The 27,253-nt window shown below is 48.1% G+C and overlaps 1 protein-coding gene and 1 pseudogene across 2 annotated transcripts; both read right to left on the reverse strand.

The window, feature by feature from the left end:
- Positions 1-443: 443 nt before the first annotated feature.
- On the reverse strand, positions 444-3,302 carry SLAMF9 (SLAM family member 9). Of its 2 annotated transcripts, none has more exons than XM_045517110.2 (4): positions 3,042-3,302; positions 2,267-2,608; positions 1,231-1,506; positions 444-732 (listed from the first exon to the last, which is right to left on the reverse strand). In XM_045517110.2, exons 1-4 carry the CDS (start codon positions 3,085-3,087, stop codon positions 608-610), a joined length of 789 nt encoding a protein of 262 aa, XP_045373066.1. In that variant the 5' UTR covers positions 3,088-3,302; the 3' UTR covers positions 444-607. The 2 variants fall into 2 exon arrangements, with proteins under 2 accessions (XP_045373066.1, XP_010953930.1); XM_010955628.3 differs by having other exon boundaries at positions 444-813; positions 3,042-3,298.
- An 11,357-nt stretch (positions 3,303-14,659) lies between these two features.
- On the reverse strand, positions 14,660-16,337 carry LOC105069586 (Fc receptor-like protein 6; annotated as a pseudogene).
- Between the last annotated feature and the right edge of the window lie 10,916 nt (positions 16,338-27,253).

Here is a 27,253-nt window from a genome sequence, read left to right on the forward strand (position 1 = left end):
GAATAGGGCTGCACAGGGCTGCTTCAAGTCTCCCTGGGCAGGACAGCCGCCAGACGGGGGTGGGGTGGGTGGGAGTAGTTAAGTGAACTCATGTGCCGGGTGGAGGGAGGCGTAGGAGAGCAGAAGAATCCCCTGGAAGGACACGCTGTGGTGTAGGGTCCTCAGTGCCTGCAACTTTCCCATTCAGCAGCCCCGGCTTCAGTTGAGTTAAAAGGAATCGCTCACGTTTCTAATTTAAAGTGTAGATGTTATGTGTGTTGGTGGGGAAGGGATAGGCGTGAATAATAACAGACCAACACTTCATTGCCTGTGGGTCTCTTAGACTCACTTTCCTCCCCAAACGCAGGGGCGAGAAGCTTGTGGGCTTGGAGGAGGGCACCTAGGATGGAAAGTTTTGCCTGAGTCACCCCGCAAAGGACCAAACAGCTCCTCCAGACTGGGATCACTGAATCTGACTTTATTGCCAGACAATCTTCCTTCAGGGGGCATGGCCATTCAGACACCCACCCCTGTGCCCCTCGGGAGGAGAAGAGCCCAGGGAAGAGAGGAAGGGCTCCCTGGGGGCTAGGAAGAAACAACGCTCAGGACAGGGGTCCCCAAGGGGCCATCAGGCCAGACTGGGGCCAGGCTTGCCCTTCTTTCTCAGCCTCATTCTGTTCCTCCTGAGTTTCTTCATCCTCGGCATTTTGCATCTTGTCTGGACTCGGATGCGCCAGAGCCCCATGGCCAGAGCTACAAAAAGCAAGAGGAGGAGCAGTGCCTTGGCCAGGAGACAGAGGGGAGTGGAGGCCTTCTCTGAAGGGTAGCTGGGATCTGGGACAGAAGAAGGCAAAGAGAGAAGGGTTCACCAGAGGGAGGGCTGAGGTCGGGATTAGGTGGCAGACATTCACCCCAAATCCCATAGACGGGGTCTCAAGTTCACAGTCGATTGGTGTCCCTTGGCAAGTAGCTCAGGAAATGTATATTCTATTCACAGAAGCTTGGGAGCTGAGATCTGGGGAGCAGTCTCAGGCTGAGGGAGATACTAGAAGGGACCTTTGGAAGCAGGGGACCCTGGGAAGGAGCACCAGGGAGAGGGTGGCTGCTCTGCAATCCGAGGTCAAGTCTCCACGGAAGGGGTTAGGTTCTAGGCTCCATGTACTGTCTTGGGGGAGAAGGGAGGGAGGGAGGAGGTGGTCTTGAGGCCCTGCAGTCACTAAGGGCCTATCTCTGGGCCTGGGGCCCTGGTACCTGCACAGAAGGGCCCAGCAGGGATGGGACGGGAACTGACGGTGCTGACGGGGTTGCTCGCCCTGCAGGTGTAAGACAGAGTTTTGTCCCCAGGCCTCCAGGATGTGCTGAGGATGGAGCCTTCATGGGCTGTGTCAGTGCCGTCCTCCCAGGGTATCCAGCTGTAGGTCACGTCCAGGCCTGCCTTCTCTACAGAGCATGTCAAGGACATATTACAGGAACCTTCTTCCCCAGGGATCTCAAAGTTCACAGTCATGTGAGGCTGTGACAGGCGTCCTAGATGAAGGAGGAACACAAAGACCCTCTAAGTAAGCGGGGGTTGGGTCTGCTTTCCTAAGCTCCTCAACACAGGGCTTTGAATGCCCCTCACAGAGCTCCCCTTCACCTATATGGCCAACAAGCCAAACTAACGGAACCTGCCACCGTCAAAGCTGTGGCTCCACGTCCCCAGGGCAGCTGCGCAGGTGGACCGAGCTGAGTGGGTGTCTTCTACCTCCCCTTGATGCCTCACCTTCTCTCTCTAACTTGTGATCCAAACCCTGTCCTGCCTCTTTGATCCTAGAAAATATTATCACCCCTCCCAGGGGCGTTTATAGTTTAATCAGTGTCTCTGCAAGGTTCAAGGTAGAAAATCAGTCAACATCACAGGCACTAAGAAGAAATTTGGGTTCAAGTAAAGAGGAGACACTGATCAGTAGCCCTTACATCACAAGGAGGCTAAAAGCCTCAAGAATGGAAGTGGCACTCATGCCCAGGTTGCAAAACTCTCACTAGGAGAACAAGGCTCCCTAGACGAAGTCCCTGACCCCTCTCACTGCGCTGGGCATGCCCACAGAATAGCCTCCTGTCCCAGGGTCTCCGGGTCACTTTACCTATGGCTGTAGCTCAGATACTGGGGCCAGGCACACTGCAGACAGTCTGCCTTCCAGTCCCAGACCCTCAAGCCATGACTTCGAGTCCTGAGACCCCCTACTCCTTTTCACGGGAAGCTCAGGAGAGCCAGAAAAAGCAGCTTCATGGCTCCCAGTAAACTCACGGTAGACACGGAGATTGTAATGCTGCGTGGTGGAAATCTGGGAATTCCGCAGGTTAACTTGAGCCTGGTAAGGCCCCGAGTCCTCCCAGCTCAGGTTGCTGATGTGCAGGGAGTAGGTGGGCTCCGGGAAGCTCACTCGGCCCTGGTAGCGAGGGTTGGTCACCACGATAGTAGCTGGTTGTCCCTCTTTCCCCAGCACCACAGTGGCTAGTCTTATGTGGGAAGACCAGATGACGTCCTCAACCTCTTCATCCAGTGGTATTTCCAGGGGGAGGCTGACAGACTCCTGAAGGACAGCAACCATTTCTTCGGGATCCACACCATCTCCAGAGTCCCCTTCGGCTGAAGATAAAGAAAGAAAAGATGGAAACAGCCCAGCTGGTGACTCTGGGCAGCTGAGATTGGCAATGGGGCTATGATCGCAATCTCAATTGGGTAGTTTCTATGACCCACACTCAGTCCTGTCCTCCAGCTGCCTCTAGCTTTTTGCTGCACCTGACTCTAGCACCTCCCAGGGGCTGGCTTCCATCTGTGCCCTCACCTTCCAAATTTTCTCTTCTCCATTTGCTCTCATGGGGCTGCTCCCCCTTCCTTAATCCCAGGTTTCCTCATCTCTTGGTCCTGCACTGAAGCCCCACCGTAGTCCTCCTTACTCCAGAAGAGCTGAAGCATTCAGTCCCGAAGGAAATGTCCTCCTAACCCCAAAGTCCCAGCAAGACAGAAGAACAGAGAGGGAGAGAGATACTCCTGTCCTGGAGCAGACAGTCTGTCTCACCTTCCTGGAACAGCAAGAGGAGGAGCAGCCACAGAAGGGCTCCCATGTCGGCAGCCCCGTGCCCCCGGAGGTGTGGCCTGAAGCTTGTGAAGAAGACGAGCTGTCAGGATGCTGCTAGAGACAGAGTGACTGATCAACAGCCCCAAAGAGAGGGAAATTATTCTCAACCCATTTAGCAGCCCTCTAACTTCCTCCATCTCACTAAGCCCCTCCCTGTCCGTGTTGGGAAGGGTTCTCTCTTTGAGCCTGATTGGCAAGAAGATTTACCCACTGACTCATGTTTCCTGTCCATCAAATTCAGCTGAAATCCCACTTCCTAAATGAAGCCTTACTAGACCCCCTACCCTGTGTATTCCCAGCGCCCCCAGACATACCACCTTCCCCAAACTCTTAGCACACCTTCTATCCAGCCCTGTCATTTGGCTCTCAAGATCCTCTGCCTCAGCTCCCCCTGGCAGTGCCTGCATTGCCATGATCATTTGATCACTTTGTTTCTTTCAGTTTAGCCAAACACTTTATTTAAGAAATTTAATCGATCACAGTAAGACATTCAGGCTATAAAAACATTATATACAGTGGTTTAAAAAATGATACTCATCCCTGAAAAGCAACTCATATATACAACACAGGCCTGATTCCCCTGAAGAGAGCGTTGCACACAGCACATGCAAATCTTTGTACAGAAAGATGAGGCATCTCAGAGATAGTTTCCCCCAACGCAGCAACCAGAGTTTGCAAAAATAGATTTTTTTTTCCATATATATAAGTGATAAATGTTTCAACAACTATACAAAGTGCAACCATGACAAAAAAGCCCTCATTGGCTGTACAACATCTTTGTCTCCCCAGGCAGAACACATCTTTTGGGACATCTCTGTATGTTGGTGGTCTCCAGGCTAGACACATGTAACACCCAAATGGTATTTTTGGAATGGATGAATGAATGAACTCTTTGTATTTCAAGTTAGTTACATTCCCATTTGAGAGACCATTCAGGGGAAGAGAAATATTTGACCTTCTTGAAAAAAGCAGTTTGGACCAGAGAGTCGATTTAAGTTGTTAATATTATCAAAAGACTAAATCATTCTAGGACAATATGATATGGACCAAAGCTATAGGAAATCTGATGGTCAGAGTGGTCCAGGACAGAATGGGTGGTCTTGGGAGGCAATTTCCGTCCCTGGCATTCAAGTTAAGACTGGAAAATCTTGGATTGTTGGATGTTCCGTAACATCTCTGGCATCAGGTGGGTACTCAGGTGGGAGAATCTTTACTTTTCTTCCAGGACTCATTTCTGTGAGTCTTGCTGTGGTCAGGAAGCAAGAGCAATGCCCTCAAGACCAAGAGCACAATGGAGGCAAATGCATTTAGTTCTGGTCCTGTGTGAATATCCCACACTTTCATATGAGCAAATTCTGCACTTAATCAGATATTTATTGAGCAGCTTCTACAGCCCAGACATCGTCCTAAGTGCTGGGGCATTAGCAGTGACCGCAAATTTTAGATTATGACTTCATGGAGATCGAAGGCCAATAACTGACCATGGCAAAGTTACTGCAAGTTTGATGAGTTACTAAAGGGGAAATCGGGGAGGCTGTTGACAAAGGGATTTAGGAAAGCTGAAGTCAGGAGGGTCGAGGAAAAACTTTCAAGGAGAAATGATATTTAAACTGAAAGGGATGAGTAGGTTCTGCTAAGTGAAGAAGAAAATGATTTGGATATTTCTTAATGTTCAGTGTATGAGTATCAAGCCTCAGGGGTTAGGATTTTTTGAAAAGGAAGATCAGGTTTCAGCCTGAGTAAGAAAACTTTTAATGTAATCTCATTAAAAAATAAAATTAAAGCAAGGAGAGTATTCAGATTTAAAGGATGAGCATATGAGTTAGGATCTCTGAAGAGATGCTGGAGTTAGGAGTCAAAGAGGTCTAATGTATTTGAGGGAGGGAGTGTGATGTGGGGCGGTAATGCCTGTAAAAGATAAGAAGGGAAGAAAGCAGCATTGAGCAAGGAGAGCCGGGGACCATGATGCTGAGCAGATAGCCTCTGCCAACTCAGCAGGGAGCTCTGGAGCGGAGCTCTGCACCCTCGCTGTGTGCAGTCACTGGCTGGGGCTACCCGGGAAGCGCGTGGGTCCTGCAGGGGCTGCAGCTGGAAGCTGTCAGCTAACTGCACCCCTTGCAGCTGAAGACAAGTTCTCTCTCCAAAGGAGATCCAGGGGCACCTTCATGGCTGCTGCAGTGAATATGCTGATCAGACAAAAGGTGACTATGTGCAGATTGATTAAACCTGTCTTCATAAACAGTACATTATGCTTATTGAGCAGCGGGAAGTAATTTCCATCACTCCCTCCTCCTGCCCCCACCCCATCCTCACTAAGCCCTCAGGGTCCAGTGTGGAGACAGCCCTTCTCAGCATGTGATTTTCAAGTGCTCTAGAAATCTGATTTTTCATTCTGGCTCATGGAGGGTGACTCCCCTGCAATTCCATTTCTGTCTCTTATTACCTCTTCGATCTTATTCGGTGTGGTGGTCTCCCCTTGTGCCAGCAAGAACTTTGGCCTTGGCTTCTGCTTTCAGTTCAGAAATAAAATGAGAACTTCTGTCCCATGTAATACACAAAATCCCAAACTTAAATAGAACAAGCAATCTCCCTCAGCCCTGGCTTGCATCTGTTTCAGGCTGGAAGATTTCAATAGGGCGGTGGGAAAGGTCCTGCTCTCTGCTCAGCTTCCCCCTCCCCACTGCTCCCCTCAACTTGCCTCCCCAGTTCATGTTCCCCCTCTCCAGGAAGGTGGGCAGAGAGGGTGGGTGGTGGAATTGTTCTTACCTGGCTGGGTGGCTCTGCTCTCTGCAGGTCTGGCAGATGGTTAACAGACTCTTTTGAGGAGCAGTTTTGTGGGTTTTTATGAGTTTCTACTGGTTCCCTCTCTCCTACTCTTGTCCCAGAGTGGATGCGTCTCTATTCTAGTGGTCCTTTGAAAGTCTTTCCTCAGCCCCTGCACATCTGGCTGTATGTCTCATCTCTACCCCTCGCTCCTCCAACTGTCCCCACTGTACAGCAAACAGGCTGTGTTTTTGGGGTGGTCCTCGGCTGTCTGCCAAAACCATTCCTTGCCCTGACAGATTCCAAGACGTAGTGCATAGCACCACGCTCCTGGTTGCCTCAAGGGAATCCGAGCTCAGTCCACAGTCAGTTTTAAGTCTCCAAGGTCTGACTTAGGCTCTGGTCCCCTTGGACACACACTTGGCAGGCATGTGTTTCAAAGCTCTTCACGTCCTCTCCCTGAAGTCCCTGCACTTGGCTCCTGGTCAGATACAACATAGTCCATCCATTGAGGATGAGGTGGGGACTAACAATAAAATAACAGATCTTTCCAAAGAAATCGCTTTCCAGTCTCCCTCTCTTACCTCTCCATCCGTGGATGAGGGGGTTCAGAACAGTGACGCAGGTTCTCCTTCATTCTGGTGGTAAATTCCACGGGGGAAGGAAGTCTCCCTCACACTGCCTTTGGTGTTCCAACTGCTGTCCAATGGACGCCTCAGGGGAACCAGGGCAGGGAGTTTTCCAGCTAACACTTAGGGTTCCCTTACTGCAGACTTTGACCCAGCTGGTTTCTGCAGTGCCAGGGTAGGCAGTTTCACAATTGTGCCCTCCACCTTGACGTTCACATTTCTCCTTTTCTGCTTCAGGGCTTCCTCTGCAGCAGTGGAAGGGAACCAGCACCCCAGAAAGTGTGGCCAGGAAGCGTAGGGGTGTACAGACCCCAGAGGCAACCCCAGCCAACGGAGCGCCCAGTTGGTGGATAAGTGCCCCAGCCTCCCTGCCCTTCCATGGGGCAATTTTGAGACTTGTTCTCTGGGGATCTTCAGCGATTGAGCCCCAATTGCCCACACCAGTAAGCAGCCACAAACACACCTTTTGTGGGCTTTTCTCCCTTCCCCATCTCATGTTCCTCATTCTTTAATGCTGGTTTCCTGGATCATCTTCCAGAAAGACTACCTCCACCCAAGTTCTTGTCAGAGGCCCTGCTTTGAGGAACCTAGATTCAGATACTGCTATATATGACAAAGTAGTTGCGTCAGTAACATTTAGGTGCCTTGTCTCTTCTGCCTGGGACTTTAGGGCAAATAAGTTAATGACAAATAAGTTTCCCACCCCAGTTCTCCTGATGTAACAGTCTTAGGAAACAGGGGCCAAGGAAAAGCTGGTCCTGCTCTGATGAAAGAATGGGGAGAATAATAAAGGGTCAAACCTTTTTTTTTTCAATTGAAGTATTGTTTTCAATACTGTGTTAGTTTCTGGTGAACAGCATAGTGATTCAGTTATACATTTATTATATATTCCTTTATTATTATTATATTAATATATAATTATAATAATATTATATATTATATATATTTTTTCATATTCTTTTTCACAATAGGTTATTAAAAGCTACCAAATATAGTTCACTGTGCTATACAGCAAGGCCTTGTTGTTTATCTATTTTATATACAGTAGTGTTTATCTGCAAATCCCAAAGTCCTAATTTATCCATCCCTACTCCTTTCCCCTTTGGTAACCATGTTTGTCTTCTATGTCTGTGATTCTGTTTCTGTTTTGTAATTAAGTTCATTTGTATCATTTTTTTAGATTCCATATATAAGTGATATCATATGATATTTATCTTTCTCTGACTGACTTACTTCACTTCATATGATAATCTGTAGGTCCATCCATGTTGCTGCAAATGGCATTATTTCATTTTTATGGCTGAGTAATATTCCACTGTAGACATATACCACATTTTCTTTATCCATTCATTTGTCAATGGACATTTAGTTTGCTTCCATGTCTTGCCTATTGTAAAAAGTATTGCTATGAACACTGAGGAGCACGTATCTTTTTGAATTAGACTTTTATCCAGATATATGCCCAGGATAGGATTGCTGGACCATATGGTAACTATTTTTAGTTTTTAAAGGAATCTCCATACTGTTTTCCATAGTGGCTGTACCAAATTACATTCCCATCAAGAGTGTAGGAGGGTTCTAAAAGGTCAATCCTTTCGTCAAACTTTCTCTCGAGCTCCTCTTCAGGTCTGGAAAGACAGAGACCCACACAGCAGAGCCATTAGCTGATAAGTTCCAAATCAGTCACCTTCCTCCTACAGCAAAGCACGTTGAGACCTGCACGGGTCTTCTATTCCATCCAGGGGGCTGCCTGTGTGTTTGATCCATGGTTTACCTTTTTCTTTTTTAAATGTCAGGGTTAAAAGAGTGATTATTCTGTTGAACTATGATGGTGGCTAGAGAAAACTGAAATAGCTCGCAAACTGTTGAAGTGCACCCAAAGGAGCCATTGTGAAACAGAGGAGAAAGGAAGGACCAGCCTGGCAGGACCCCGGGGGTGGGAGAGAGCAGAGCACATGGAGGATGCACTGACGGCATCCTGACCAGGTGGGGCCGAGAGTAAGGTGGTGAAGAGCAGAGCTGGGGCTGCAAAGACACACTGGAGACAGCTCACCTTAGGGCCATAGCTCAAGAGCTTAGAAATCATACTCTCAAGAAGTTTACTTGGACAGGCAGGAGACATAAAGGATGGAGGTGAAGGGAAAACAGAGGGTAGAAGGAAAGTTTTATTCCTGTTGATTTTTTCTTTTAATGGGGGATATTTGAACATATTCAAATGCTGAGGCAAGAAGGAAGTAGGGAGGGGGAGCTACAGGAAAGAAAGGAGATCAGTGGAGCAATGCCACCCCACCCCCTAGCCACCCCCACTAGAAGATGGGAGGGAGCTGAGATTCAGAGCCCAGGAAGAACTGGCCCTAGATGACAGACGAGATGGCCCTTCACTCTACTAAGGAAAGATGATCAGAGATGCAGGTAGATTTGCATGCAGCAGGAAGTTAAGGGGGGGACTTATCTAGTGGTTTTAATTTTCTCTGTAAAAGGGAGGCAAATTTATCTGCTGAAATGGAAGGTTTAAGTGTGTGTGTGAAAGGCAGATATTTCAAGAGCATGGACAGAGTTTGAAACAGATGAGGTGACACTGTTTTCAGGTTTCAGGGGACAGTCCCAGTCCAAGTCTGTCATCTTGGCCTAATTGTTAATAGTGCCCCCTTTCACTCTTAGAAAGTATCCTGGTTTGTAGGATAAGTTATGTGACTACCCAAGAACAGGAGCAAAATCTTATAAAAGGAATCATGGTGAGACAATTAAGTTTTAAGAGTTCAAGGCCGCCCTTAGCTTTTCTGGTCAACAAACTGCCCCAAAGTTCTGAAGGAAGGGAGTGGGGTAGGCAGAGGAAATGAAAATGCATCTGGAACCAAACTGCTTGGTTTGGAACCTTCACCTGCGGCGTGCGACGCTCACGACACCTGCATTGTAGGATGGCTGTGAAAATGAAATGAGATTATGCCTGTAAAGCACTTAGCACAGCGCCACACGCGGCAAGGGCTCAAGAAGTGTGAGTTGTGGTTGTTACTGAAGGTTGGTTAAGCATCAAGGTCATGGGCTTTGAGGGCGAGGGCATAGCTCAAGTGTTAGAGCACATGCTTAGCATGCATGAGGTCCTGGGTTCAATCCCCAGTACCCACTTTATAAATAAGCAAATAAAGCTAATTATCTCCCCCACCTCCCCCCAAAAGCTCATGGGCTTTACAGTTATGTAGGCCTGGGGTCCCTTTGTACTTGGCCAGGGTCTGCAGCAGGAAGTCTCTAACATAAGCCACATGAGTAGGTTTGTATGAGAACGTTCACTGACAGCACCAATCAACCAGGATACAGCGGGCCAGGTTGCCAGCATTTCCAGCCCAGCTCGGTGTTTTCCATGCCACCTGCCTGTTCACCAGATCAGCCCATCGGCCCGTCGTATATGCAGAGGTGGAGCACGCTGGGCTGAGCCCCTCTAACACACACTGCCTGACAACGCGTACCTCGTCTCTCAGGCATCCGAATCCCAGAGTGGTTCCTACATACACACACCCTTCCCTCATCTTTCCTCTTAAGGATGATTTATCTGCCCTCCTTTCCTAAAATCGACTCACTGCCAAGTCCTCTGCTTTCCCCCTGTGCTTACTGTCCTCAAAGTGCAGGTTTTGTACCGGAATGGTGAAGAGGGCTGGTTACAGTGCTCATTCCTTTGACCCCATTCCAGACCCAGGGAATCCGGATGGGGGTAGGGGACAGTGGCTGTGAATCCACCTGCTCATCCAAGCCCCCAGGGGATTTCCCTGTAGAGCTGCCCCATGCTGCCTGCTCTTCTGTTTTGCTGAAGCAGAGAGGAAGTTCCCCAGCCGGAGGTGCCTTTGTCTCCAATCACAAAAGGTTTCTTTCCCCCTCAGTAGAACTGTGAAACCACTGCCCTCTTGGGCTGGGCTTCCTAGAACAGGAGAGGCACTCTGGGGGCTTTGGGTCTGTCCTCCTGGGAGTCCCCCTGGAAGTTGGGGAGTGCTGCGTCCTGGACCACCAAGGAAAGCAGGTGTGGGCCAGAGCTTCCACCCAAGACATCTGCCTGTGTTCATTCCTTGACATGTTGGGGATGCTGGTGCAGAATTGATTTGAAAACAAAGTGCTGTTGTTAAAAGGAAAAAAAGTTTAGAATTTACTGATCTTGTCCAACCCCTTATTTTCCAAATCAAAACCACAAAAAAACAAAAATAAAAACCAGAGCTTCATGCGATGGAGGGACTTCTCCAAGGCCCAAACCCAGGTCTCCTGGTGTCTTGGGGGCAGGACTTCACTTGATTAAACTAACTTGGGAGGTAACAGAACTCTATCTGGTGATGTCCCAACATGGGAAACCCTCAGTAAATGTTGGTATTGTTGGTGTCATTATTAATTTGTATTTGTAGTCATTAGTTAATTTGTATTTGGGATCGGAGGTGCTCAAAAAGAGCCAGAGGGGAACAGAGGGAGTGGCCCGAGGGAAGCCAGCTGGCCGCTGACAGCTCTGCACAGAATGATACTTTTCTCAGCAAAGTCATTGCTGATCAGGCTCCAGCTCACCACAGCACAGGCTCAGAAGCCCAGCTCATCAATGTCCCAGAATCCAGGAAGCTGCCTCATCTCATTGGAGCAGTCGTCCACCGATATACAAAATTAGCCATCCCTCCTACAAATATTTATGAAGTTACAACGAAGCTCCAGGCTCTGTTCCAGATGTGAGCCGCAGCCATGAGCAGGAAACATGGAGTTTACACTCTAGTCAGGGCCAGAGTTTTGGGGAGATTAGCAACACACAACGAATAAATACACAACCTGGAGCAATGAAGTTCTGTGAGGAAAAACAGCAGGGTGAAGGGGTGCAGAGGGAGGGGGGCAGGAAGTCTACTTTGTCGAAGGCGTTTGGATCAAATAGACCAGTTGCAGATCTGCTGCACGGACATTTCCTCCCTGTGCGTGGTCAGCCTGGGGGCTTGTCGACAGAAGGCTGCCGAGGAGCATGGTGTTAGGAGAAAGATGGTGAGCCGCGATGCAACAATCTGGTGACAAATGTACCGTCACTCGTGTAGTGTGGAACTCAGGTTAATTAATGGACCCTGGATGAAGGCTCTGCAGTAGCTCTGTGTTTCCATACGTCGAAAATTATCTCAAAATAAAAAGGTTTTTAAAATTTAAAAATAGAAATAAAATGTTTGATGACCGTCTCTTGCACCCATTTCTAGAATGTGCGCCTTCTGCCTGGCTGCCAGAATCCCCAGAATCCTGCAGTCTGGCTGACAGTCCTCAGGCAGAACTCAGGGGGCACCATCAGGGTTGACGTCTGTACCCTTCCTGAAATGAGTCCACACCACTCCAGCTCATTTTTTCAAAGAAGGTAAATATCTTCCTTTGATCATTTGTTTCTTTAGGATAATTTGCATATCTCATCTCCCATCCACTCATTATTGACTTAACACTTTGGCACTCAGAGGCAATCTCATTTTCTCCTTTTCCACAGCTACCCACCCCATGTGCACATTAAATACTTTTCCTGGTGAAGGCAGCAGCTCTTCCATTATCAGATATAAAATGCTCTCGACCAGAGGGACTCCCCTTTCTCTGTCAATTTCCCCCAAGAGCTTATCACTTATTACAGTTGCATGACACCCCACGGCATTCTGCCCTCTGGGTCAAATCCTTCTTCCTAGGGGAGCGAGGGGCTGTCTTGAGTCTTGACCTCAGAGCCCCGATAGTGGTACGAATTTCGGCCAGGGGATGATGTGACAGGATCTCTTAGATCTGAGAGGTTTCTCTGCTTTGAGGGGAGAGCAGCCTGGTGGCAAAACACCGATGATGGAGACATTTTCTCCCAATCTGTGGAAATGGTTAAGGAGTGGGGAAGGTCTCGGGGATCCCCCCCAGTCTGCTGGGAGAGGAAATGGAGGCATAGAAGGGGAAGTGGAGAAGTAGGGGCAGCCACTACAGCTGCTCTGTGGGCGGGGGAAGGAGCAGCGCAGAGGAGAACTTTCTTAGGACTGACAGCTCCTGGCACTAGGGATCGCTGGTCTGGCTTACTGTGACTCGCTGCCTCGGGAGGGGGAGGAGGAGGGGACAAGGGGTATCGTCCTTAACTCTACTTTTCAAAAGCGCATCTGATGAGATGTTGCCTAAAGGCTGTGCAGTCCAGCCCTTCCTTTAGAACAGTGGTTTGTGAACTTTAGAAAATGTGCACACAACCCTTTCCTCAAAGGAAATATTACAAGAAACCCATATATGCAACAGATAAAGGTGGACTATTCTGGTGGAAGCTGAGGGTGTAGCCCTTCTCAGGGTACACCCCAAGGCAACTTCTTGGAGCCCTAAGGGTTCTGTGGATTTCCTCCACTCAGGGGTTGCAGATGAGTGAAGAAATGAGGCAGCGGGAGCAGGTGGAATTCCAGAACCGCTACCTCATTTCAAACAGAATGGTTGGAATTTCACCTATTTACATATTGGGCTTACGAAAAGATACCCTGTGCAGGAAAAAAAAATTTTAAAAATCCCCTACACAAAATCCTTTAAAACAGTGTTTATCACTCATTCTGGAGATTTACAAACACAAGCTGGGGGGAAGGGAGTCTGCCCCCACTGAGAACCACTAACCACAGTGAAGCGACATGACCAGAAGGCTGAAATCCAAGCCGCAACATACAAGGACCCACTGAAGTGCTTTGCTGCGAAGCCATAGCCTGTGCAGAAGTGTGTTGGAATAACTAGGGATGTTCAATGGGGCTATGGAAAACAGGGCTATCTGCTGCTAAAGATGTTATTCACTATCATCCCACAGTGTCTTCTTGAGAAAAAATGTCTCCCAGAGTGGGGAGCAGGAGGGCCGTTCCCCTGAGCGGTCTCATGACCGCATAGCTGACCTCACTGCCCCCAAGGAGTGGCTGCCGTCAAGTAGAGAGCCACATGCTCCGCCCCCTGGAGCCAGGATAGAACAGGAAAGCACGCGACTGGGGTTCTGACCTCTTTCTTTGCTCCAGCTTATCTTCCTACCCTGCTCCCTTCCAATCCCATTTTTTTAACTGATGGGTGCCTTATCTTGCCAGTTGTATGTTTTTTTTTTGTAAAACATGTGCTAGAGTTTAGTCATGCATACAGGCAGAGAGAATACAGTCTGCACACCACCACCCTCACTTCTGACACTAATTGCAAATTCCAGGGGTTCCCCCAAACCACCCTCAGTTTCAATAATTTGCTAGAAGGATTCACAGAACACACTGAAAGGTTTTATACTCACCAAAAACCAGGCTAGGGAGGAAGTGCAGAGGCCCAGGAAAAGGACCAAATGTGTTGTCTCCCAGGGGACTCTGAGGACACAGTGTTACGCTCCTGGCATCAGCGTGTGACAGACACACAGAGAAGCTCGCCCAAGCCCTGATGCCGTCTTTATTGGGGCTTGATGACATGTGGTTCCTGTGACTGACCTTTAGTCTCGAGCCTTTCCAAAGTTGAGCTGACACGATAAGTTCCCAGTCCCTCTGGAGGGGAGAAATGAGACAGGGTGTCCCAAAGCCCTCATCGCAAATCACATGGTTAGATGGTCTGGTGGTCCCCATGCAGAGACACTCCTATCAGACATGACATTCCACGGGTCTAAAGATCACCTCCCAGCAGCCAAGGGCAAAAGCCAGACCTCTCCTTGGGAAAGTTAATTCTTCACCACACAATGTGCTAAATTTTTTTTCAAGCAAGGTAAGAAGGAAAGAAGTAATGAACCAATCAACCAAACTGAATTAACCCAGACATGACCACAGACTCCTGACTACATCCCCTCTTTGATGATCAGGCCAAGGGGGACAAATCAAGGCGAGGGGCCCCAGCAGGGACACTAGGTGCCCACAGCCTGAACCCCTCTGTGGGCTGGTCGTCCTGCTTGTGGTACTTTGTTTTGGAGGAGGGGACACAGAGCGCTGCTAGGCCCTGAGTGAGGGGAGGAGAGACATCTGGCAGTGTCCCCAGGCAAAAGATCAGGGAAGGCAAGGAGATACTGATGAGATGGAGGGGGATTTGGAGTCATTCCCACTTCTCGCATTAATAGGGAAGGGATTTCAGGAAGAGTGGTCAAGATGGGCATGTGTGCGGTGGAAGGTGGGGGTCCCAGCAGCTTTGCAGAACTGTTTGGGAAGGATGCCGCGTCAAGGTCATAGTTGGCACCCAGGGTCCAGAGCCTCAGAGATACCTCTCCCTCTGCACATCTCCCTCTTTCAAGCTCCCCATGCTCTGTGATGGGCCTGGCGGGAGGAACACAGAGGAGTGAGAGCTGACCCAGCTGGCTTGCTGGGCTCAGAGCCAGTTGCGGGACAAGACCTACCATCCACGGAGAGGGTCTCAGGCTTGCTTGTCTCTTCGGAGACTCTGTTCTCGGCTTTGCAGGTGTAGTTCCCAGCATCCTGCTTTGACTTCACCAGGAAGAGGAAGGAGGCGGCTCCTCCATGGAGGGCCGTGCGATTTCCCAGCATCTCCCCATTGAGGTAGAATGAGAACAGGATAGGAGAGAAGTCCCTCTGGGCCTCACAGAGGAGCTCTACCTCATCCCCCACAGCGAGGTCAGTGGGCCTGGGTCTCAGGGTGAGCAGAGGACTGGACACAGGAGCTGGGGCAGCACACAGTGGGGAGGGTCAGTTGGCCCACCCTTGCTCATCACTTAGGGACCCTTCCCCCAACACTCCCAGGGGACCCCACCATCCACTGCCCTTGCCCCTAGGAGTATCTCCCCCTCCCCTACTTATTCCACACCCGCATCTCCAGCCAGGGGCTCTGTTTCTGGACCCCACCACCCTCAGGGGCCGCCTCGCACCAGTAACACCCAGAGTCTCCCTCCTGGGCTGCTGGGATGCAGAGTTCTGGGTGGAGGCCCCTGTCCTGCAGTGTGGTCCTCCTTGTGGAAGGAGAGGAGGAGCCCTGAGGCTGACCTCTTGGGGTGTAGCTTCGTCTGGCATCTCAGGGTCATGGGGCTCCCCTCATGAGGCTCGTGAGAGGAGATGGTGCTCAGCACAGGAGAGAGGAACAGCTCTGGGGAGAGGGCCCAGGGCTCAGGAGGGGAGTCCTGGACAGTGAGGCCCCAGGAGCCTGAGGCTGAGCTCTGGCACATCACAGACCAGGGCCCTGTGCCCTGTGGGAAATGCTGGCACTGTCTCCCAGCACCGGGCCTCTCATCCCACCACCAGCTCTGAAACGACCCCCACACCCCTGAGCCCCTCTGGGGTCCCAGAAGGCCAGAGCCAGAAGGGCCCCCGAGGTCACCTAGTCCCCAGAGGGGAAGCGTCAGGCCCAGGGCCTCAAGGAGGGTGGGCAGCAGGGAGCTTTCTGGGCTCTTCCCCACCCCCACCCCAGGGCATCTCCCCTCCTTCTCTGGCTCCAGACATGCCTCATGGTGGGAGCAGGGCGTGTGGCCGGCATCCTGGATGTCTCAGGGCCTGCAGAGTGGCCCAGCATCAGGGGCCACCAGAAATAGGGGGCTGCCCCGAGCACTGCTGACCTCTGGACACCAGACCCTTGAGCAGCAGCCTGCTCCCCCCAGCTCCCCAAGTGGTGACTCACCTTGGACTTGGACCATGACAGTCCCTGAGGTCCGATTGTTCACATGTCGGCCGGAGGTCACCTGCCCAGCACAGCTGTACCGGCCACTGCTCTTCACTGTTGCTGTCCCCATGGACAGAAGCTGGTTGTCCTTAGAGAAACGGAGGAGTTTCCTGTCCCTGTGGAACTTCACCTGGGACAGGACTGCATTCCTCCTTCCCTGGCATTGCAGAGTCAGGACATCTTCAAACAGGGGGTCTGGTCAGACTTGGAGGCTCAGCCAGGCTGTGAGGCAGAGGAACAGGGTCACCCTGGAGCTGCAGGTCATCAGTCCATTTGCTCCCTCTGTCCCCAGCCTGAGGCCTCCTCCGGGATGGAGGCTCCTGGATGGCACCTTCGCAGTGGTCACTGACCCTGGTCCTTCACGCCAGACCAGGGCAGGACCCCTGCTTTCCCCTACCCCCTTCCTTTCCTCTTCCTCTTCCCTGCTTCTTCTCCACTACCTTTCCCCCTTTCTTGTCTCTTTTCCTCTCTCCCTGACCCTGCTATATATTGCCTTTTCCTCTTCCCTTGATATATTTAGTCCCAGCTGGAATCTTTCCAACTGCTTAGCTGTCTTATTCTTCCTGCAGAGATTCTCATTTTTCACATCTCACATCCTTCTGTGGTCCAGGCTGACCCGATAGCCCCTACTTCCAGTGATAGCTCCAGGCCCAGACCTTGCCAGATTCCAGAGGTGTGGACACATAACATACAGTGGTTCCCTTCTGCCTCCCTCCTAGAGGCTCTTCCAGGCCCGGACTCCATCAATGCCCCGTGCCCAGGAGGGTATGAGTGATGCTAAGGAGGTAGAATCTTAAAGCTATATATATATCAGCAAAAGAGTGAAAACCACTAATATGTTTATTAATAAGGGACTGGTTAAATAATTATGGTCCAACCGTATAATGAAACATAATGTAGCCATAAGAAAGAGGTAGGTCCATAGATACCAAGTGGAATGAGTTCCAAGATAAAGTGTTAGTGAGAGAAAATTAAGAGCAATATGTGGATCCACATGGACAGTGAAACTCCACTTGTATATGGAGAGATTTACACACATCAAGGTCACACATATATATGTTTGCATAGGCACAGCAATTTTTAAAATACACCAGGTAGACTGAGTGAGTTGTGGGTTAAATCTGGGGAAAAAACAGTTTTCACAATGTACTTCTTCATTCTTTAAAAATGTTTTTCTATTTTTTTATCACATTCTCATATCGTTTTTAGTAAAAAAGTAAAATAAAATAAGATTCTAACCTTCTTTATTTCCCCATACACCTTTCCATAAACTTCTTCTACCTGGGTAGAAGGTACCTGGGTAGAGATCCACCTCCTGCAGCTAAAGATCCTAAGGAACTGAGTTTCTCGGTGCGCAAGGAGGATGCTCAGGAGGAAGCAAGGAGCGGACTCGGGAGTCGAGAATCCAGGCGATCGCAGCCTAGGCAGAGTAGGATGGGGAGATGACGAGACTGACAACTGATGTTAGGCGTGCAGTTTTGTTGGCGGCAGGAGAAGAGAGACACAAATCATGGCTGGACCTGTGTCTTTGGAGCCATAGTTCAAGTAGTGTTGGAAGACACGTGCGGCGGCAGATGCAGTCTTCACTCAGGGACGAAGCAGAAGGGTTTTCTGCTGAAGGTTGGTTGTGGCATTGCTCTCCCTCCCACTCTTTCTCTCTCCAGCTAAGGGAGAGATGCACTGCATCCTGCTTGAGGAGCTCCTGTTAGAGCCTACGGCTCTCACAACATCCTACAGCTACTGCTGGCAGGGCTAGGACTTCAGCTGGTGGAGAGACCTGGTGTGAAAGGGAGAAAACGGCTGAAAAAGAAAACAGAATGTGCTCAGGCCCGGATGTTCGGCACTGGGTGCTGGGGCGGAGGGGGAGGTCCAGAGCCACCCAAGGGAGGGACGAGAGCCTGGGATCCCTGGTGCCTTCGGACCTGGCCTCTGGCTCGGCACTGACAGGAACAAAAGCTCTAGCTCAGCACTGGAGAGTCAGCTTCACTGACTGATCCAGAGTCAGGGGCTGGAGCCACCTCAGCCAGACAGCTGTCCTCTCAGCCAGACATTTCTGGGCTGGGTGGTCAGATGGGGACGTGAACACACACACACACACAGAACCAGCAGGGACGAGAACCTAAGGATGCACCTGTCAACTGAAACAAAATCACGCAATGTAAGAGTTGTGAGTTAAGCTTTATTTGGGGGCAAAATAATGACTATATCCCGAGAGATGGCATTTTAAATAGCTCTGAGGAACTACTCCAAACAGGTAGTGGGGAACTCAGAATTATATATGATTTCAGTGAAGGGAGTACGTGCAGTTAAGCACACATTTAGGCAGAGGCTTGCTGCTAGTCACAAGGAGCAGATGTCACCATTAACAATTTTAGTGCTTTTCTAGATATGAGGAGATGCAAAAATCATGGCTCATAAAATCTTCTCCTGAAAATAACTATCTGAAGGCCTGTTCTGCAAGTCTTCCCCAGAGCACAGAAAGTTTTCGCTAGATCCTCATTCCTGACCTCCACCCTGAACTCCTTTCAGGGAGTGATGGAAGTCAGCGGCTGCAGCGGCTCGTGATTTAATCCAAGCAGAGGAAGATGGCAAGCACCAATGTGATTCAATCCTTGTAGAGGCAGGTGGCAAGTGCCAGTTTTGAGTTGGCACACCAACCTTCCCATCACAGGGATCCGCACTGGAGAAAATTGACGGGAGTTAGATTCGATAATAAGGACTTCCTGACAGAGGAATTAAACATGGGAATGGTGGGGACAGGTTGAGTAAGCCCCTTCCTCCTTCCTACACAGATCTGGAATGTGCCAGCCCCACTGTTTCCCTACCCCCATATGGTAGTAGTTCCTGTTAAGCTTCCTGGGAACATTCCTGCACAGCATCTGGCCATCCTGGTTTTAAGGTCTTCACGGAGCCAGCCCATGGCTTACCTCTCCCCACTCTCTGTCTTCCCTGCTTCAGGGGGAAGGAGGAGAGGAAGTCAGATGGGACTTCAGCAGCAACTGTCTCATCGTCTAAGGAGTAGCAGGCAGGACAAGGCTTGGGGTGGAGGTGGGGACTCTAGGAAGGAGAACTTGACTTTGGTGTCAATTATGGGAGCAGGCACGGATCTTCATACAGGTCACCAGATCTGATGAGGCGGGTCTCAGCAGGTGGAAAGGACTCCTCATCTCTTAGGAGCCTGGCTCCACCTTAGCGGAGGTAAACGGACAGTTGTAACCTGGGCAACAAGCTAGGTAGCATTCAGAGAGAGATCAGCAACTCAAAAGGGAGGCAGCTAAATATGCTTAAACTGTATCTTATAAGACGGAATCCTGGTACTTTTTAAAGTTTCCCTTTTGTTTACTCTAGTCTTTAGTAAACAGTTATCTAAAGGTTTCGGCCCATCTCAGCCATGTGCTGAAGAAGCAGCAGAGCTCCCCAAAGCCCAGCCTGGCGGTGGAAACCAAGGAGAGCCCCCCAGAAGTGAACTTCAAAGCAGAGAGAACCTCAGGTCTGTGGCCCAGCTGGCCGGCCCCTCAAGACACCCTTGTTCCAGGCTCAGCTTCGGTGGTTCTGAGTTTTGTTATTATCACAGAAAGCAGTGTTTCCTTGTAAAAATGTAGACTGAGCAATAACTAAATTCTCTCCCCTTGCAGGAAGGGGACCTTCTCCCACTCCGAACCATCTTTTCCCCAAGCTGACCCCAGAAGATACTTCATTTTTTTTTTGTAGGACTTTATAATTTTTTATAAACAGCTTTACTGTTGTGTACGTTCTGTACAGTAAACCACACATATTTCAGATGTACAATTTGATGAGTTTTGATAGGTGTATAGACCTATGAAACCCCCACCGCCGTAATCAACATACTTCGTTTGTTTTTGATTTTTAGGGACAGGATTCATTTATGCTTATTTATCACGAGGCACTGCGTGAGCCTGGTATGTCACAAAATGGGTCCCTTCAGTGCTTCCTTTTAACTTCTATCTGGTCTTCAAACTCTGAGTTTGTGGCTTACTTAGCATGGCTATGAGTAGAAAACCGTGCAAAACTGGCGTGGGTAGGAGGAAGTCTTTAAACTCTCCCTGAGTTTGTGGCTTACTTAGCATGGCTATGAGTTGAAAACCGTGCAAAACTGGCGTGGGCAGGAGGAAGTCTTTAAACTCTCCCTGAGTTTGTGGCTTACTTAGCATGGCTATGAGTTGAAAACCGTGCAAAACTGGCGTGGGCAGGAGGAAGTTGTAATATTGGTGCAAACCAGGAGTAGAAGGCTACCTACCTGGTAAAGTTGTGTTGTGTTGGAGAAGCCCTTCTCAGTCACCTCTCTCTGGGGCCCTACCCACCACCCAGCCTCCTTAAGTGAAATTCCTCTTTCTTTTCATCTGTCACCACCTTCCCCAAATTCTTCTTTAATATGCAAATACTGCCCGGGGGAGATAAGAGGAAACCACAACACATCTCTGTTTAAAAAACTGTTCTCTTATGTTTGTAAATGTTCAGGAAAAATGTAAATCTCCTTGGGTAAGCAGGCTTAGATGAAGCTATGAGCTCATTTTGGTCAATGTGCACACTTAAGCATTTAAAGGAAAGAGCTTTAAATCAATCTCAGCTTCCAAGGCTGGGAGTCAAGCCTCAAAGTACGGTAGCCAAAAGATATTTTATTGACTGGAAGAGACCCTCATGGGACTCTTTACCATGAATGACCTAGAGAAAATAACATAAAGCAATCTTTTCTACTTCAGTCTAACTCAACAAAGATCTATTTAATTCTGCTGTGTGTAGGGCACATACATACTGCTAGGTGAAACTGGGGACACAAAATTGCATGTAAGTCCTCATTCCCAAACAGTCTGGCCATGCAGGACAGAATATATATGGAGACAAAAAGCAAAGTACCAGCGCCTGGGAGAGTTCAATGAAGGGAGAGAGCCCACCCAGTTGGAGGACTCAATGGAAATCGAAAAGGAATTTGGAGGCAGCTGTAAGTAAAATAAATTATATGTGAAGGAACTGACAGAAACAAAGGCACAGAGATGGGAAATCACAGGATATTTTAGGAAACATCAGATGGTCAGGTCTAGGTGGAGCATAGGGTAGGAGTGGAGAGTCAGTGGAAAAGAAAGATGGGAGAGAAAATTAGGACCCTCTGAGCAAGACCAAGTTAAAGGATATTTAGGGCCAATCTGCAACTTGAGTCTTCTGTTCTTTCCCATTTCTGCTTCTGACAGCTCATCCCTAGAACAGTGGTTCCTGGGCACACTTCCAGGATGGGCTTCTGGGGCACAGATGTCTCTCCACAATCAGCTGAGTCTTTGGTTCTACTCTTAGAAACACTCACCTTCTCATGTGGCTCAGTGTTCTGTCGGCCGGTCGTCCCAGCCTTTTCCCATTTGCTCTATCCCTAACCCCCTCCACCAGCCTTGGTACCTCTCACCCTCTTGTCCTTTCAGCCATGGCTACCTTTGTTCCCTCTTGAGAGTGACTAGTGATAAAATGGTACCCAACTACATTGCCCAAGTTCCACTTCCTCCTCTGATGGACAACAGAGATTCCTGAGGCTGAAGAGCTAATTTGAGAGCTCAGCCCTATTTAATAGATTTACTTCTCATAGGGGGTGGGAAGGGATAAATTGGGAGTTCGAGATGTACAAATACTAACTACTATATGTGAAGTAGATTAAAAAACAAATTTCTACTGTATAGCACAGGGAACTATATTCAATATCTTGTAGTAACCTATAATGAAAAAGAATATGAAAATGATTATATGTATATATATGTAAGAATATGAAAACAATTATATGTATAATATATGTATATATACACACATATTATGTGTATATATGTATGAATATATATTATGCTGTACACCAGAAATTGACACATTGTCACTGACTATACTTCAATAAAAACAATTTTTAAAAGCCTGAAAAAAAAAACCCAAAAACGCTTTACTCCTCACTCTCCAACCCTTATCAAGTCTTTCTCCGGCACACCACCACCATCACTACACACTCCCACCATCACTACACACCCCACCTAGTGATCTCTGAATTCCTATTAAGACCCACTTCAAATGTCGTGGACACAACCAAGAGAGGAAATCATGCCTCTCTTTGTGCTAATTTTATACCCAATACTAACATCTCTTATGGCATTTACAAATTGTCCTGCAATTCCTTGTCTCTTAGGGAAAACTTTGAGATAGGGATAAAGTCATCTGTGTATCCTCAATGCCAGCATAATACTTGATACATATTAGGTGCCCCAACTTTGTGTAATGTTAAGTATATCTATATGTGTACCTACAGACACACACACACAACATCAGATATAACAACATTAAAGCAAATATCTTGGTCAGTCATTAAAACCCTGGCAAAGCTCCACTTCTATCAACTTACCCTCCCACCCAGTGTCTGCCTCCTGATGCCATCACAGGTTTGTGATTCTTCATTTCTTGGGTGGAATGAGGTGCACAGGGGTGTTTGAGAAGCCAGGGATGGATGTGTCACAATCACCAAACATGTACTAGGAGTCAGAGGTAGGCAGGGAACGTTTCCTTTCCTAGGGAAGGGATATTCAGGTTGCCAAGAAAACCAAGAGATCAGGTCTTCCCAAGGAGTTTTCTGACTATTTTTTCCTTTTTTGCTCAAGTTCATTCAAGTTGGTCTCTATCACTTGCAAAATAAAGAACTTCAGTGAATTCACTGGAAGGAGCATTGTTGGGAAGGAAATGACTTGCTTGTGAGGCTGAGTGTAGGTTGGAAGTCAATGTTGGCTAGTAGAGCAGAGGGGCAGCGGGGCAGGACGAGATTAAATGAACTTACAGTTCCCTTGTAAGAGGACAGTTACCTCCTCTGGTCACTGATTCTGACCAGCTTCTTCCCTCTTACCCCCAAAATGAGAAGCAAAAGGCAGAAGAGCTCTAACAAATCACCAGCTTCCTCAGAGGAAGAGACACATGTAAGTTCCAGCTGAGTTATTTACAGCAGCAAGTGATCAGGACCGGAGGAAGGACAGGACACCAGGAGCAGCATGGCCACACTTCTCGCAGCAGGGCCAGGGCTTCAGATCTGATGGAGCAAAGGAGATGGTCTCCTCTAGGAGCAGGGTGACCTGACTACATAGATGGAAAGAAGAGGAAGAGGAAGTGGAAATACTGTGGTCTCAGTGCAGTGCTTTCTTTACATGATCATGGAAATAAAGTCCCATAAGTCTGTGTGGGCTGAGTAATGTTCCCCCAGTATGTCTACACCCTAATCCTGGAACCTGTGAGTCTTACCTTATATGGCAAAAGAGACTCTGCGGATGTGATTAAATGAAGAATCTTGAGTTGGGGAGGTTATCCTGGATTATCTGGGTGGGTCTGATGTAATCACCGGGGTCCTTATAAAAAAGACTCAAGAGAAGTCAGTGTCAGAAGAAGTTCATGTGATGACGGAAGCAGAGGGAAACAGATCAGAGACAGAAGATACCACCCCACCAGCTTCCTGAAAATGAAGGAAAGGGGGCACAAACCAAGGGATATACCTGTATTTCTTAGTTGATAGCAACTACCTCGGAATGTTGCTATGAGAATTAAATGACTTAATACGTGTAACAGTAGCTGTGCAATAAATGCTATTAGAAATATCCTTGAGCTGCACTATCCAATATGGTAGCCGCAAGCTACATGTGACTACTGAGCACTTGGAATGTGGCTGGTCTGAATTGAAGTATGCCACATGTGCAAAATACACCCAAATTTCAAACCCTGAGTACCAAAGAGGGGGAAAAAATGCAAAAGAGCTCAATAATTTTCATATTGATTACAGGTTCAAATGGTAATATTTTGGACATAGTGGATAAATAAAATATAGCATTAAAATTCCTTTTACCTGTTTTTCCTTTTCGCTTTACATTACCTGTATATCAAAGCGGCTATTAGAAAATTTACATCTCTGTGTGTGGCTTGCATTATGTTTCCACTAGACAGAGCTCTTTGAATCTCTGGACCTCGCTGCATGGAGCACACAAAGGCCACTCCGGCCCATTCAGGGAAAGCAGTAAGATGTGCTGACTTCTTTACGTAATTGCCCCTGGCCTTCACCTGCTCCCTTTTTTTTTTTTTTTTTTTTTTGTATCTTTAAGATGCTGCTCAAGAGACATTCCTGGGAGCACCCTTAATTCTTGACTGCCAGGTACAACTAAACCAAAAGAGAAAATTCATTTGGCCTTAGACATGGTGTAGGTCCCTGCCCTAAGGCAGAAGGAGGGAGCCGTCACTTTCTCTTTGAAACTTCCAGTGAGGTCAGAGCACCATCCTTCTGCACGGCTTAGCTGGAATCTGTTCCCTCCTTACCATACACTGCTTTTTAATCCCTGCCATCCACTCCAAAATGTCTACCCAACATCTGCCCCCATGCTTGAAATTCCACCATTTGGGTGACTCTGCTGCATAGAAAATTTAACTCCATCCAGAAATGGTTCATGGGTCTTAAGAACTTTTAAATCTCAGCCACCACCAAGAATTCCACTTGCTTTCCTTTTGTCTCTGGCCCTTGCCCCAAGAGTGGCCCTAGACCAGAAAAATTCCTCTCAGGTCCCTTCTCCAACTGTCCCTAGAGACACTCATCCAGCTGGCCCCCATACTCAAAGCTCTACTGCCAATCATTACATAGATATGGACAACAAAGGACAGCAAAACTAAGGAAGCTTGGCGAGCTGCAAGGGCTCCAGAATCTTACTCAGGTCCCACAGCCAGTCTCTCTGCGTGATGGGGACTGAAGTGAACTTCAGCTCCTGCCCTCATTCCTGAATGTGGAACTGACTACCCCACATCTAAGGAGCATACAGGCATCTTTCCCCGAGAAGCACATTCCCCACTTTGTGGACCCAAAGAGGCAGCAGGAGCAGGCTCTCAGGGTCTAATAGGCAATTTGCACTTAAGACACCTCCAGACTGGGTGATACACTCTTCACAAGTTCTCTGCCTGAACCTCTGGACACCACTCACAATCCCCATCAAAATCTGTGTTTCTGATTAAACATAGAATTACCATAGATCTGGCACTTCTGCTTCGGGTTATATGCCCCAAAGAATTGAAAGCAGGGACTCAAACAGACATTTGTTCACCCAGGTTCAGAGCATGTGAATAGCAGCATTATTCGCAATAGCCAAAGGTAAAGGCAACCCAAATGTCTGTCATGGATGAGTAGATTAGCAAAATGCGGTCCATACATACAATGGAATGTTAGACCGTCTTAAAGGGAGAAGGAAATTTTGACACATGTCACAACATGAAAGACCCTTGAGGACATTACGCTAAGTGAAAAAAGCCAGTGATAAAAGAAAAACTGCCGTTCGATTCCACTTGTATAAGGGAACTAGAGTAGTCAATTTCAGAGATAGACAGTAGATTACAGGTTCCCAGGGGACACAGGAGGGGGTGATGGGGACTTTTTGTTTAATGGGTAAGCTTTAATTTGGCAAGATGAGAAAGTTCTGGAGGTGGATGATGGTGATGGCTGCACAACAATGTGAACGTAATTAATGTCACTGAAGTGTACACTTAAAATGGTTAAAATGATCAATTTTATGTTACAGATATTTTACAATTAAAAAGAAAAAACCTCCAACTAAGAAAAAGAAATCTGTGTTTCTCCATCTCTAACCAGAGCCAGGTTATGATCAAATAAGCCTGTAAATCTGTCTGTCTGAAAAAGCTCTTCCCTAGTACAGGAACCTCTACCAACCAGGGAAGCCCCCACGCGGGGACCCTCTCAGCTCCTCTGGGCACTGTCTCCAACGGTGGGCTTCACGCAGATGCTTTGCTGTCTCTCCTTGGAATTTTCGGGCTGCCCGGGAACACTCATCGTCGGGAACCCACAGAGAGGCCCGCAGCTTGGGCAGGCAGTTTGGGTCTGGGGCTGTGCACAAGCACATTTGGCTGCAGCCCTGACAGCAAAAACTTTGTTAGTAATAAAACTGATATTTTCATCTCTGCCTTCTAACCACTGGTAGTCGGAGTGGGGTTTTACTCCGAGGTTACAGCTCAGCTGTGTGGGCCTCTCCTCCAAGCTCGTAGGTCGTGGTAACCCTGGCAACCCTCACCTCACCCTTCACCCCTCACCCCTCACCCCTTAGCTGCAGAGGGTAACTGCTTCCTGCACTGCTTTCTGCCCTCACTATTCCTTTTTTTTTTTTTTTAAACATTTTTAGTCCTCCAATAACTATTTGATCAATTTCCTATATTAAATATTTTCTGTTAGAACACCTGGTGTGGTTGCTGTTTTCTTGACTGGTCCCTGATTGTTATGGGGGTGGGGGTCAAGGTCTTGGCAGATAGACCCTTAGGGTGACCCTCATGACCCCTGTCCCTTGGTGTCCAGGTCCTGTATAGTCCCCTCTCCTTGAATGTGAGCAGGACCTGTGACTTGCTTTCAACCCATAGACCATGGCAAAGTGAAGAAATTTTGCAGAAGTAATTAAGATCCCCAAGCAGTTGACTTCGAGTAAAAAAAAAAAAAAACAAAAAACGATCATCAAGATGGGCCTAGCTTAATCAGGTAAAAGCCCTGAAGAGAGGAACCAGACTTTCCCTACGGTCAGAAAGATTCTCCTTACTGACGTGAAAAAGTAGGAGCCATCTTGAGGCCCATGTGGCAAAGAACTTAGAACAAGACCCTCAGTTCTACAACCACAAGGAAATGAAATCTGCCAACAACCTAAACGAGGTTGAATGCAGATTTTCTCCTGGTTGAGCCTCCAGAGGGAAAATGCAGCCCAGTTGAAACCTCGATTGCAGTCTCTGGAGACCCTGAGCAGAGGATCTGCTCAACTATCCCCAGACTCCAGACCACAGGAACTGTGAGCTAATAAATGCCTATGTCTTCTTAAGCTGCTAAATGTGTGGCAATCTGTTATGTGGCAACAGAAAACTAACACAATGTCTGCAAACTTTGTATGAAGCAAATTAAACATAGTGTTAAAATTACCCCTGAAAATCCCCTAGGAAAGCTGACACTGACAGCTAGATTTTTTTCTTCTAGCTTGGAACTTATGTACCAGTTGAAGTAGGTGGCTTTCATTTAGGGACCATGTGGTTCCAAACTATATGTGTTTTTAAACATTAGAATCACACTCAGCATGCTAAGATACTCATGCAAGAAAACTGAGATTTATGAAAATGAAAGCCAATGTGTGACTTCCTCTCACCCTC

This window comes from Camelus bactrianus, chromosome 21 (genome assembly GCF_048773025.1).
Source record: "Camelus bactrianus isolate YW-2024 breed Bactrian camel chromosome 21, ASM4877302v1, whole genome shotgun sequence".
Classification (NCBI taxonomy): Eukaryota; Metazoa; Chordata; class Mammalia; order Artiodactyla; family Camelidae; genus Camelus; species Camelus bactrianus.